Source organism: Crocuta crocuta, unplaced genomic scaffold (genome assembly GCF_008692635.1).
Source record: "Crocuta crocuta isolate KB4526 unplaced genomic scaffold, BGI_CrCroc_1.0 scaffold54, whole genome shotgun sequence".
Classification (NCBI taxonomy): Eukaryota; Metazoa; Chordata; class Mammalia; order Carnivora; family Hyaenidae; genus Crocuta; species Crocuta crocuta.
Window position 1 is genome coordinate 2,987,728 of NW_027530356.1, and position 14,547 is coordinate 3,002,274.

The window sequence follows — 14,547 nt, forward strand, 5'->3', positions numbered from 1 at the left end:
TAACATGATAAATCAGAATTATTAAGAAACAAACCGCCGAGGCGAGTCCTTCACTCTGTGACAGCAGGAAACACTCACTATAAAATAGCAGGTCATTCTGTTCATGACCAGTCAGACCACCATGATGCTATCTTTTTACAGGAAATTGTGCAACTCTGGAATGTTATCAGTGAGTGTGGTCACATACAGAGCTCTGATAACAAGTCCCCTGACTTGAAATAGTATAGCACCAGCTTGGCTGATCCTCTTCTCCTCTACTGCTCAATTCATGATTATTTAGGGAGTGATCACACAGAGAGGACTCTCACTGCTCAATCCCCTTCGGCTGCTCATTAGTGGGTAAAAGTTAGGTCCATCACCTTCTGGCAGGTAGATGGGTCACAGGTGGGGGAAGAGAGAGCCTAGATTTTAATCCATTAAAAGCCTTGGTGTTGTTGATGTGTACATTACAATGGAGGAAATTTATTTTTTAAAGGCATAAGGACTCCAGCTATTCCATTCTTGTTTTCTTACTACCATGAACAACATAGAAATCAAAGCATGTGATTTGTTAGCAATGGAAGAGAACCAAAATAGTAGAATTACTTTTTTTTAAAAAAAATTTAATGTTTATTTATCTTTGAGAGAGAGAGAGAGAGAGATAAATTGGAGCAGAGAGAGAGGGAGACACAGAATCCAAATCAGGCTCCAGGCTCTGAGCTGCCAGCACAGAGTGCTTAGTGGGGCTTAAACTCACGAACCACGAGATCATGACCTGAGCCGAAGTGGGACGCTTAGCTGACTGAGCCACCCAGACACCCCTAGAATTACTTTTATAAAAGATTAAAGAATAACTTATTCACAAGGCTTAATTACATACAACTTCAATGTATGACCTTCTTGAAACATCTTCCTCTCTTGCCATGTTTGACCTCATTCCCTCTTGTTTCTATCCCATGCTGGGGTAATATATTCTGTATAGCTCTTAACACTTTGATTTGTGCCTGGGTCTTAATTTACAAAAGATGACACATCGCTGATGACATAAGGAGGCCAGTGCCACTGAAAGAAAAGTTACCATTCCCCTAGTAACAAGAGGCATGCACCTCACATGAGGTCACGTGGGGAGGCACCAGAGTTGTTCAGGAGGCCGAAGTAGAGACTGGGGAAAGCATAGGCCATAGCCTTTATTGCGGTTTCTGTGGGAAAGGCAAGGCAGGGCAGAGTAAATAGCTTATGATTGGCTAGTTTGAATAATCAAAGCTGGCTTTGGGGCATAGGAACTGTCTCTAGTTGTCTGGTACTTGGCTCGGATTGATTTAAGGCAGAGGAAATATGGCCTTGGTGTGTGAGTTAGATAAAGGAGGTGGCTGAGGGTACGGAATCTGGGAGAGGATGGTTTGCATATGAAATTCTGGCTCATCTACAAGCTGTTCACTATCTCTATGAATTAACTAGGTCTGGGAGGGATGGTCTTTTCCCAGCTAGCAAGATCCCTCAAAGATGTCAAAGCATCATAAAATATTAAAAATTTAAAACATGATGAATACATATTTCTTACCGGAATCATCTGTTTATGTGACTGTCTCCTCAATTAGACTGGGCTTTCTTGCGGACCAATGACTGTGCTTTGTTTTGTGTTGAATCCTATGCATTCAACATTGTGGTTGACATACAGCCTAATAAAAATGGAAAGGATGAATAAATGTTAACTATAATAACAGTCACTAACATTTATTAGATGATGACTGTATGCCAGCACAGTGCCAAGAGCTTTATAAATTTTATCTCATTTAATCCTCAAAACAACCAATTAGGTAGACATATTAGTTTTTTTATTGCTGCTTTAATAAATCACCACAAACTCAGTGGCTTAAAACAACATAAATTTAATATCTTACTGTCCTATATGTCAGAAATCAGACATCTGTATCATTGGGCTAAAATCAAGGGGTCAGTGGGGCTGCATTCCTTTTTGGAGTCTCTAGAGGAGAACCCTTTCCTAGCCTGCTCCAGCTTTTAGGGGTTGCCCACATTCCTTGGCTCAGGCCCCCTTCCATTTTCAAAGCCAACAATGGCAGGATGAGTCCTTACATTGCATCACATCCGACCTTCTCTTCTGTGTCTCTAGTCTATTATTAAGGACCCACCATGATAACCCTGAATAACTTCCTATCTTAAGTTTAGTTGATTAGCAACCTTAATTCACCTTTGCCGTGTAAGGTAACATACTCATAGGTTCTGGGGATTAGGATGAGTACATCTTTGAAGGGCCATTATTTTGCTTACAGAATACCACAGATAGATATCATCATCATCATCATCATCTTCACTTTATAGATGAGGAAACTATGGATAAGAGAGATTTTATACCTTGCTGAAGACCCCATAGCTAGTAAGTGGAATGGATGGAATTCAAGTATAGGCCTGCTTGACCCAGAGATGCACTGTGATCCTGAAGACATTAGAGCATGGCCCCAGACCATGTTGGGCTGGACCTTCCAGTCTCTCTGGCCAGGGTTTGGTTGGCAGTTGGCAGATTTAGAAACTTCATTGTGTCAGTTGACAAAAAGATGACTAGGTTTATAGGGCTCATTGATTGGAAACAAACTTGGAGAGATAAATCAATGCGGTAATTCATTCATTTAAAAGTAAAGAAGGATTGGTATATATTATTGGCTTGTTTTGTTGTTGTTGTTGTTGTGGGGTTTTTTTGGTTTGTTTTTTGTTTTTTTGGTAATCTCTGTGCTCAGCATGGGGCTTGACCTCACCACCTTGAGATCAAGAGTCACATGCTGTACTGACTAAGCCAGCCAAGCACTTCATTTATTATTGAGGTTTTTAAAAATTTTGCTTATAAATCTACTTAGAAAATCAAACTATGGAAAGAAAATTTCTTGGTAAGTATAGAACTTTACCAAAAGAGTATATATTCTTAAAGCATATTCCTTATTTTTTTGTTTTTTTTTTTTTTGCACTAACAATATTTCTGTTGAAATAATGAGTACTCATCACTACAATGAAAGCATCTTTCAATAGTTGTGCAGGAGACATATCCCACTGATGCATTTTTAGTCTTTGACTCTTCCTATTAAGAATGCATGCAGTTGAGGACCTTTCCATTCAACTCCAATTACAAAATCCCACTTCATGTATCCATTAAATTATAGTTTATTTTACTAGACTATGACTCCTGTCCATTGTTGAATACCAAAGTCTAGGATTGTGCTCTTAAGTGAATGAGTGGATGAATTAAGCATTATTTTTGGTGAAATTTGGGCAACATCTTTAATAATTTCTTAAAGAATAGTGTAGTTTTATCAGCAATACCTTTAAAATTTTCAGACTTGGATGCTTATTGTGGGGAAGAGGGGAAGGGCTAGTTGCATCCATATTTTACAGGTTCTAGTTGGTTTCAACAGCAGAGAGTGAAGTAGTATTATTACTTATATCCAATGTTATAATTGCATTATTAGCATAATAACTTTTAAAAGTACTTTTCTGGAGACACAAGTTGGAGTATTTTGGGGGCAAAATGATAAGATTGATAAGACTCCAGATGTTTATATATTTCTTATGAAGTTAAGAAGTTCAAAAGTAAAAGGAATGAAAAGTTTGGTTTTGGTTTCAATTCTCACTTTCAATTCTTTTATTTCACCAATTCCTGATTTCAAATATTCTTAGTTATTGTCTAAGGTATAAACTGTTTCTTAGCCAACGCACAGGACATTTCTAGTCCCTTCTTCCTGTTCTTTCCCTACAAAGGCTACAAAAACTTTTTTCCAGCCTTCATCGCAGTAAGGAGTAGACAGGTAATAGGGGTTTGACCAACGACACACTGGAAGAAGTTAGCTGGGTCTCTTCAGAAGATTTTACTTTCCTGATAAAAGGAGACAATGTGGTCAGTATTACTCTTTTTTTCTTCTTGCCTGCCTTCAATGTGGATGTAATATTCAGAGTTGCAGCACCCATCTTGCAACTGTGAGGCAACAGTCATGAGGGAAAGGCTAAAGGCATTAAAGACACTGGCCCTTTTATCATCAAGTTGCTAAGCCAACCCTAGCAGCCACCTGTCTCCCAACTTTCTTAAAAATCTGAGAGAAACACCATTGATAATCCTCTTTTAGCTGGGTCTTCTGTTACTTGTAGCAGACCATATCTCAAATGTTAATATCGCGAGATACAAGGTCAGAGCATGAGTCCTTATTCTTGGTTCTGGAAAACTGGCACTTATACATTCTGTAACCTGCAGTATTCCAATAACACATGGATTTGTATTTTAAAGACCGATTCAAATTCTCACCTATGTTATGAGAACTTCATTTTTTTTTTTTTTTGGATGTTTGCAAATACTGCAGTTTAGTGCTGGATATTGTATTCTTTTTTTTTTTTTTTAATTGAGCTAGACTTCGGTTTGTAGCCACTGTCTTTGTTCCTCTTGACCAAGCCCACTGCTATGTGTTGAAAGCCTTGTTACACCACTACAGACTTTGCTCCAGTGGTACAGCTTACAAAAAGAGGAAGCAGCTCACACACAAAGTTGGTCAAAAACAATTTATTTCCAGCCAGTTTTCCTAGTAGATTGCCATGAAAGTCTTCAGTCAGGCCCATCTAGATTCTTCCATCGCTGATATTTCTTCTTCAGCCACTTTAGCTCTGCTCATTGACTTATCTTCATATCAGAAAGATGTTTATGCTGTGGAAAAGAAAGTTTCATAACGTTCTCAGAAGTAACTGAGTCAAAATATTACAATAATTGTATCAAAAGACCAAAGGGTAATGACTTCGTGGATGGCTTAAGTAACCAAGGAGCTGATGAAAATCTCAGAAACAAAGATAATATTTTCATCCTTAAGTTACTAGTAAAATGTGTTGGAGAAATGGAATACGGGAATGAGAAGAAATAAAGTATCACTGGAATATGAAATAATATATAATCATTAGTTTCTTTCAAGAGCTGTGGAAACCCTTCACATTTATACCAAAGTATATGCAATGTACTCATCTCACCAGACTGTTATCAATATTACCTTAGAAAAAAGAAATATTTGCCTAATCAATAGCTTCCTTATTCAATGTATCTTACTGTTGTTTAAAAGCAATTTTTAGGTGATTTTGATTATTAGCAAGCTTAGATATCTTCATAAGCTCAATAATCAGTTTTGTTTAGTATTCTATAAATTGTTCAAATCCTTATGCATATATTACATGAATCTGGAAATAATATATTTAACTCTAGAGTATCTTTTATCAGATCAGAAATAGTTACCTAAGCTTGAGAAATAAGATAAAACCAGAGTTTTTTGGTCATCTAAAAACAGTAACCTTTGAATGAATGAGTAGCATTTCACATCATGGAAATATTCAGTGGATATCTTTATATAAACATAGAATTTATTTAAATATGATCACTTCAAATTAATTTGGGTTACCTTTTCATCTGATTACAGTATAAGTGCTTTCCATTCCATCCTCAATGTGCTCACTAACATGGCAATGAAATAACCAGGTTCCAACATCTCTTGGATACATCTTTACAGTCTGATATACTCCAGGAGGAAGGTCATAAACATCAGAGAGATACAGTCCCGCATCCTCAATAAGGAGACAAAACACCATTAAATAACTTATAAAAGAGATTAGTCACTTACACATTTTATCAATTCTAATGGACTTTGTTAGATGACAAGAAATTATTAGGTGACACTGCATTTCTCTTCTGAGTACAATTGAGGGTTTAGAGGAAAAGTAAGTCTGAGAACATTTCAGGGACAGGCCACAGAGAAATATCTCACTCTAAAGGGACCTCATGTCATTATCTGTTAGAAACCTTGTCAGCATTTCCTGCAGAAGAATGCTCTAGATTTCAGACAATATCTGGTCTTACAAATCCCAGAAGTTTTAACAGAAATGTTTCTAACTAAGGACACTAGTGACATGATGATCATTCCTTGAAATGTAGCTAATCAGGAAAACTCAGGGCTACAGGAAGTTATGAATAACAATCCTAATATCCAGGCTTTTCCTTCAAAAATATGGGGAATGTAGATGAAGTACAAAAAGGTCATGATTGTTGGGGGTAGGTACTGAGGAAAGGAATTCATTATATTATTCTGTCTACTATGTCATATAAAATCTCCTAGAATTAAAAAAAATAGCTTTAAAGCCAAAACAAATAAGTTTGAGAGGAATAAATTTGTTCATTAAAGAACAGAAAAGAAAGCACACCAATAAAGCTTTGTGCAAATCAAGTCATGCACATTCATTTAATTTGTCTGATAGGCCCTGAGCAATAAAGAAACTATGAACATGATACACATCTAGAATCCAGGAAAGCTTTATCTGAAACTTTTATCAATGCCAAAAAATGGACTGTGTTATGTCAAGTGGTGGAACTAAATATTTGTGGTGTCAAATGCATAATTAGCCCTCAATTGTACATTAATGTTTATAAAAAGGATTAGGATGAAGAGATAAAGAAAATTCTCCTTAAGCAAATAAAGGATGCTGATTTGAACACTGAAAAGGGAAAGGATAAAACTCAAAATGTAATAAATTAGAGAAATGACCAGGCAAAAGTGGTCAGTAAAGAAACAATTGTAAAGAGTATGACTTGTTGGGTGGGAAAAAGCAATTGTGACAGAGCTATAAAGAGACTAAGACTATGTAAAGTAGAAAAAGATGGAGATAATTATATAAAAGAAAAAGTTACCATAAAGTCAATTATCACCTAATTCCACATTTTTATTTTCATAACAAATGCTAAAAGAATGATAGACCTAGAAAGTTACCACTTATAACTCTCACTGTAAAAATTGATTCCAGCAAGAATCATCTTAAAGCTACAAGGTGAAATATAGTTGGAGAATAAAATATGTCTAAAAAAATCACTTCACAGATTACTTATTAACTACAAGAGGAAGATGATATTTTTATTTTTTGATGTTTATTTATTTTTGAGAGAGAAAGAGAGAGACCGAGTGTGAGCAGGGGAGGGGAAGAGAGAGAGGGAGACAGAGAATCCAAAGCAGGCTCCAGGCTCCCAGCTGTCAGCACAGAGCCCGATGTGGGGCTCGAACCCACGAACATGAGATCATGACCTGATCCGAGGTCAGGTGCTTAATAGATAAGCCACCTAGGTGCCCCCAGATGATACTTTTAAAATGGAGAGAAACGGTAGGCGTCACCTTAATAAAGTTATCAAACAAGTCTCATCAATGTCATCCCCTATTGACATCATGCACCTCTTGATATGATGCCTGGAAAGCATATAATATCGCCTGTATAGTGTTCATGTCAAGAATGTTTACCATGGATCCAATTGTGAGGAAACCATCAGACCAAGGTAGAATATGGGACATTTTATGAAAATGGCCTGGACCCTTCAAAGATGAAATGACATGAAGAACTGAGAAACACAATGAAGGTCTCTTCTTTTAGGAAAGATAAGACAATGACAACCAAATGCTATGTATAAATAATTAGATCCTGGTTTAAAAAAAAACAGTTATAAAGAACATATTGTGGACTATTGGGGATATTTGGATGGATCATATGTTAGCTTATACTATTGAATTAATGTTAACCTTGGGGGTGTGATAATGTCATTGTGGTGGAGCAAAGATTCTTCTTAGTCTTAGGATGCACATGGCTTTAGTATTTAAGGGTGAAGAGCCTTGATGTTCGCTATTTACCTTAACTTTGGTTGGGAAAAATAAAGAGAGAGACAGAGAGAGAGAAAATGTGATGTGTATGAGTGTTCAAAGTGTTTTTCTTTCACGTTACTAAGGGTTTGAAAAAAAGTTGGGTTAGAAAGGGTGAAACTAAAGGTGGTTATAGAAGTGTTATTTACCTACCATGTAACACCAGAGTAGAGTGATAAATGCACTTCATCCATTCACAAGCATTTGCTGAGTGTTCACAGGACACAAAGAGCTGAATGTATAACTATTTACGTGCATGTGATATAGTATAAATTGTAGGTATTGAACTTCCATTCTGGTTTGGTCATTTCCTTTCTAGTCTTGTCATCCTAATATGCTGCCCCGATAACTACTTTCTCAGACGCAATAATTAAATCAAGCTGTCTAGGACTCTTACCGTGTATTGAAAGCTGTGGCCATGAAAGTGAACCGTGTGCAGGTCAAATACGCCCCCCATGCCAATCAGATACCAATTCACTTCATCCCCAACATGGAACGTCAGACCTTGGTTGTTTCCATACATCATTCCATTAATTGCTGTGGAGGGACACAATTTATTATATTCAACAAAGGTTTTAAATAATGTAGGCTTCTTTTATTATTTTTTAATTTTTTAATGTTTTTATTTATTTCTGAGAGAGAAAGCGAGACAGAGTGAGCAGGGGAGGGTCAGAGAGAGAGAGGGAGACACAGAATCTGAAACAGGCTCCAGGCTCTGAGCTGGCAGTCAGCACAGAGCCCGATGCGGGGCTCAAACCCATGAACCCTGAGGTCATGACCTGAGCTGAAGTCGGAGGCTTAACTGACTGAGCCACCCAGGCGCCCCAATGTAGGCTTCTTTTAAAAACACCTCATAGAAGTATCATGGCTGTTTTCAGAGGCCATGAGGATTTTAAAGTCAGCCTAAAGAACATGTTACACATGACCAAGCCATCCATTCATAGATGAGTCTAACCAGTTTTCTTTGCCTGAGGAAATGAGGCATTGCCTTTGATTTAACCTAATTAGTTTGAACTAGAATATTTCACAACTAAGAATACTTAAATTGATGGGTACTTAAAGATGTCTACATATTTAGAGCACATTTAAGGTGATCACAAGATGCTTTGAAATTAAGTACGTTCCTCTTTAACTATTCTAAGTCAGACTTTTGTGCTCCATCACTAGTATGACTAGAATGTCCATTGGCTGAAATCCAGGCCTTTTGTCTTTCCCTCTGTCTAATCCTCTATAGGTGTCATTTCCAAAGGGTAATAGGAAGAAAATATTAATTTAGTTATATATGTTATATGTATATATATGTATTTTATATCCTCCTTTTTACCGTTTTATTTTGTGTTCATCTTTTGAAATGCCAAAAATGCTTTGATACAATGGTACCAAATATAGAATTTATAACCAGATTTCCATGGAGGCTTGGGTTCTAATACTTTTAGCTGATAGAGGGATGCTCTAGAAACAACTAGGGACTCTGCTTTAGACAGTGCTTCTCAGACTTTAATGTGTATGTGGCGTGCCCTATCTTGTTAAAATTCAGACTATGATTTACTAGGTCTGTTTAGCCTGAAATTCTGCATTTCTAATGAGCTCCCAAGCGATGCTGCTGCTGCTGGTCCATGGACTGCACCTGGAAGACACATGCCTAGCTGACTGCCAGAGCCGTCCCTATGGTACACATCGATTCCTATTATTCCCTCACAACTTGTGGGAAGGTGTTATTGGCTCCCTAGGGGCAGAGACTATGGATGCTGCTAAACATCTCGCGATACCAGGACAGCCTCCCCCCACAGTAGTTATCAGAGTGATAACATGAATAGTGGCAAGCTCGAGAAACCCCAATTTAGATGGAGTCTAAATTCCTAACAGGCTATTCAAGGTCTTGCACAATCGTGTTGGCTTTTTCTTTTCTTTCTATCTTAGTCCTCATTCTTGCATATACATGGAATGTCATTCCCCTCCCTTTCTACTCGACAGATTACCATGCATCTTTAAATACTCGACTTGAAATTCCCCTCCCTTTAATGAAGCCTTCTTCCAAATAGGAGTTTAAAACACAGCACTGTGTTTCTATTTCTGTTATAGCAGCCCCCAACATCCACCTTGCATTGTAACAATGCACAAGTCTGCTGCCCCTATGCTGTGAACAACTTGGCAGAAGCTGCCTCATCTCATGGTCCTTAGCTCTCAGCAGGACACTCCACGCTCTTTATGAGTCTTATTAAAAGATTATGGGTGGCAAGGCTTCAGTCCCTGAGTTAATTTTAAATTTACTATATATGTCTTGGGCGGGGGGAAATGAAGAAGTTGAAAAAGATCACATTTGGGTTTGCCTTACGTGAGAATCCCTTATCTAGTCTTACCCCAGAGTTGCCTCAGGTGGAAGGACTGGGGCCAGGAGTCTGAGACTGTGTATGTGCTTTTTATGTGAATAATTGTCTCATTACTATGATTCTAGATGGGAGGAAGGACATAAACTGGACATGCCTAATCACAATCAAACTATAGAAGAATTTTGGCTGATGAGTGTGGGGTGTTTTAAACTTTCTGCCTGGTGGGAAAATCAGGTGGGGCCATGTTCTTTCCAGTGTGCTTCAAGCCCCACCTCTTCCTGTGTTCATCCCTGTAAAATACTTAGAAAAGTGGGTAGCAAAGCCTTCCAGAAATTATAGCTGGTATTCTTGGTTTTATATAACCTGCCCACATGGCTCCAGAGGCACTGGAATTTTCCACGCTGTTAAGTCTACAGCCCTTAGGCCAGACCCAGCCCACTCACTGCCTGTTTTTCTATGGCCCATGAGTAATGGGTTTAAATTTCTAAATGGTTGAAAAACAAAACAAAAAACCATTTCCTGACATGTGAAAATTATATGATATATAAATTTCAGTGTCCATAAACGAAGTTTTACTGGCTCATAGCCATATCCATTTATTGACGTCCTGTCTACAGGTGACTTTGTGCTCCATGGCAGAGTAGAAAGTAGCTTATGGTAGAGACTGTATGGTTTACAAGCATAAATTCTTTAGTATCTGGCCATTTCTTTAAAAAGTTTGCCAACCCCTGGTCCACATGATCTACGTAACAGCTCTATGTGACTGTCTTCTCTGAAGGGCTGAGTTTTGACAACTGTGAACCTTCATTTGTTCCTTTGTGGAGAACAACCTATGGGCCACAGATGATAAGTCAGCGAGTGGACATTACCGTGCATTTTGTTGCTGAGAATAAAAGTGTCATCATTTCTGTCTACTTCGTTTGGTTCCGAAGAATAGGTTCTGACATTTTCTTCAAAGTACCAGGATCTGTTCTCATCAAAAATCATGAAGTGGAGAACACGGTGAACCAAGCTGGCTTTGGTGTTTTTGCGACATACTATCAAAGGGCCTAGCAGTCCACTGTTAAGATCCTGAAGAGGTAAAGCAACATTATTAACTATGTCCAGAACTAAAAATTTCCCCCAACCAGTGAAACGAGTAGAATCAAGGGTTAGTTCTAGGGAGGTCAGATGCTGAGTTTTTAGTTATTAGGATTCTAAGTCTGAGAGTAAGGAGTAAAATGTTTGACATGTTAAATTCTTGATTAAGGAAAAATTGTCATCCTACTCATTCGAGTTGAAATCTAAAGAGAATAGCTAACTCCTGAAAGGGATTTCAGACACATTCCTCAGTGGATTTAGCTCTCCTTTTAAAATTTTAATTAAAAAAAAAAAAAAACCCAGGCTTTGATTTTAATTAGAATTTCTTGGCATTGGAGTTGGTTGGCAGCGGAGTCTAAAGGTCTTGGACCCTTTCTCCTGTGATGCTTCTGCCCCTACAGCTGTTTGTGGCTGGGAGCCTTGGTTTGTTTATACTCATTTTGGTTTGGGGTTGAATGTTTGTGTAGATTCTTGTGCTAGGCAGAGAGAGGGCCAAAATAACTAAAAGTCTGGAGAGGAAACTTTTGTTGTTGTTGCTGTTAAATGCAAATAAACTGAACTCCAGAGTTGATGGTTTTTTAAAAAAATATACATGTGTATGTGCTTATTTCTCATTAAATCAGAGAATTTTAAATTCCATACTTTGTTGTCTGTGATCTAAATCCTATTCAATGAAACAAAGAGGATATTATTGTATTTTCAACTCACAGTGCCATTTGGGAAAGTATCATGAATCTAAGTAATCATAATGCAATGATTTTGCGCTTGTAAAATGCAAAACTGTGTAGAAGAAAAGCTGAACAGCATTTAGGTTACTTAAAAAAGAAAGATTACATAGAACTAAGATTTTTTTAAAAACACAAATAAACTCCTTCTTTCTTCCATTATAATTTCTAAGAGGAGATAAGAGGAAAACCATGACTTGATTTGAAGTTTACCTTAACCACGTCCACAGTTGAATAATAAAACCAAGGTATGCACTCAAAGTCCTCTGAGGCAGGACCAGCTCTTTCAGGAATCTGCCAAACGTATGTTTGGATCTCTCCTAAAATAGACAAATATGGTGTATATAAACAGAATCTTTCAAAGCACATGTTTTTGTGGGAAACCAGATAATGAGCAAATCCTAAAGCTACACAAATATTAGGGAGTGTAGTCCTAGTTTTCCATTCCTGATCTACTGTCGTTTTGGTGTTAGCCAATGTGTTTACACTTTCTGAGCTTCTATTTTCTCATGCACATAAAATGGGAATTTAGGGATTAGACAAGAAGGTGCAAAATGAAGCCACTGATGTTGCATTACTTGGGCCACAGGGTGAAGTTGATGTAACCATCACTGCTAGCCATTATGTTCTCAGGGTTATGAAGCAAAACCTTATAGTGATTTTGCCATTGAAAAATGGTAGTCATTAAATATCTAATTCATTCATTTAACAAATATTTACTGTAGTAAAGATAACTCGGGGGTTGAAATGTGACAGACTTATTTTGAATTCCAGCCCTGAACCTTCCAATTTATAGATCAAATGTGGCTCTTCCCTGCTCCCAAAGCATTTGCATTAGCCCTACTGAATCTGAATCCTATATTCTTGCCTATTTCAGAAAAGTTCTTTTGGACACCTCTTCCCACCCCTGCCCCTTGCTGAATAATCTTGCATCTCCCACTCTCAGAGGCTTAAATTAATTTTTCCAAGCATCTCCACTCCTATCCCTAGCCTCTCTGCTTCCAAATCTTTAACAATCAATCTACTTAGTACCAACTTTCCCCTTCCAAAGCACCACAGACTGCCTGGGCACAGCAGGTACTCAGAAGTGTTTGTGGAATGTACATAATTTGATCCTTCTCTGACTAATGAGCACAGAGCGCTGACTTGCAAACTCCCTTGATAGGAGATTGATGTTGACACCACAATGGGACCGTCTCTTTTTTAAAATCGAAAGGGAATATTCCACTCACCATCAAAATCTGTCTTTCATCCCTCTGTACCACATATCTTCCCTTTCTCAATCTGACTGTTTTGTTGATACACTCAATTCCCTGAACTACTTGTTTTGATAAGCAACTTTGGTAGACATTCCAGAGGCCTCACTCAGATTCCTCTTTAAGAATGAAGGAAACTTTGCTCCACAGGCTGCCCACCCCCATCAGGATAGCCTTGGGGGAAAAGAGCCACCTCACCCAAGCTTGCATGCAATGCCAGATACAGGGACAGAAAGGCCCAGTTTTCTCACCCCACTTCAGAACAGCTGAATGCCACCCTATCTTCAGAACTTCTAGGTTGGCTGTGATTTCTTTTGAGGCTGCTTCTCTGCTTAACTTCTGCCCAATTCTGTTTCTTTGTCTTTCTTTCCATTGCCTTTGATCCCAAGAGCACTATCTGCACACAGATTTTCATTTCAGAGTCTGCTCCCTGAACATTTATATTAAAAAGCATTTGTTTTCACGTGAGGCATGTGGAATGGAATGCTGTATAATGATGATGCCATAGGAATGTTAATACATGATGTTCATTACTTCTCAGTGGTTCAAGTCTCTCCCTTGCTCCCTCCTTCACATGCTGCATCTTTTTTTTTTTTTTTTTTTTAACGTTTTATTTATTTCTAGGAGAGAGAGAGAGAGAGACAGCGCGAGCAGGGAGGGTCAGAGAGAGAGGGAGTCACAGACTGAAACAGGCTTCAGGCTCCGAGCTGGCAGTCAGCACAGAGCCCGACGCGGGGCTCGAACCCACGAACCGCGAGATCATGACCTAAGCGAAAGTCGGACGCTTAACCGACTAAGCCACCCAGGCGCCCCTCACATGCTGCATCTTATACTCAACTCCTACTTGAGCACTTGAATTGGAGAGATGGAGCACAGTGTAAGAATACCAAGCAGCAAGACAGGTAGAGAATGGGGGAGGAAGGTGGTTCTAGGAAAGAATTGTATAAAATGGGGAGTTTTTCCATGGTACCCATCCTGGAGGCAAACTCAAGACTTGTAAAAGGAACTTGCTCCTCAACTACTTTAGACCATTCTTACTAGTCCCCTGGTCTCTCTCATCTAGAACTACACTGATATTTAAGAAAGAATATTAGCACATAGCCCTGCATAAAAGCTTTGAAGCTTTTCTCTTTCCCAAAGCAGTTACCTGGTTGAGTTGGAACAACAGTGGAATAGTTTGTTTTCACTCCATGAGCATGAATTGAATATGGTCTCGAGGCTTCATTTTTAAAGATAATTTGGAGTTTTTGACCAGGAGTGAGAAATATTATAGGACCTAGGGAATATAAAAAGGAAAATGTTATAATGTTATAATAAGTTGTTATTTATTTTAAATTATGAGTCATCTGTCCCTGTATTTATACAGGGACTTATTTTTATCTTTTTTCCTTAACATGGAGCCAAATAAAACACACTTTTAACAAATAGATCATTGCTGATTTATGAAACATGGCTTTGCCTGGAAAATATAAGT

General features: G+C 38.2%; 1 protein-coding gene across 1 annotated transcript in view; it reads right to left on the reverse strand.

The window, feature by feature from the left end:
- Positions 1-1,624: 1,624 nt before the first annotated feature.
- The window catches only part of LOC144233061 (ceruloplasmin-like), a 29,521-nt gene continuing 16,598 nt past the window's right edge, over positions 1,625-14,547 (reverse strand). Inside the window, 7 exon segments of the mRNA XM_077765857.1 lie at positions 1,625-1,658; positions 4,512-4,675; positions 5,412-5,574; positions 8,080-8,219; positions 10,882-11,083; positions 12,031-12,137; positions 14,221-14,349. Of these exon segments, the coding sequence (XP_077621983.1) occupies positions 5,416-5,574; positions 8,080-8,219; positions 10,882-11,083; positions 12,031-12,137; positions 14,221-14,349 (737 nt within the window). The 3' untranslated portion in view covers positions 1,625-1,658; positions 4,512-4,675; positions 5,412-5,415.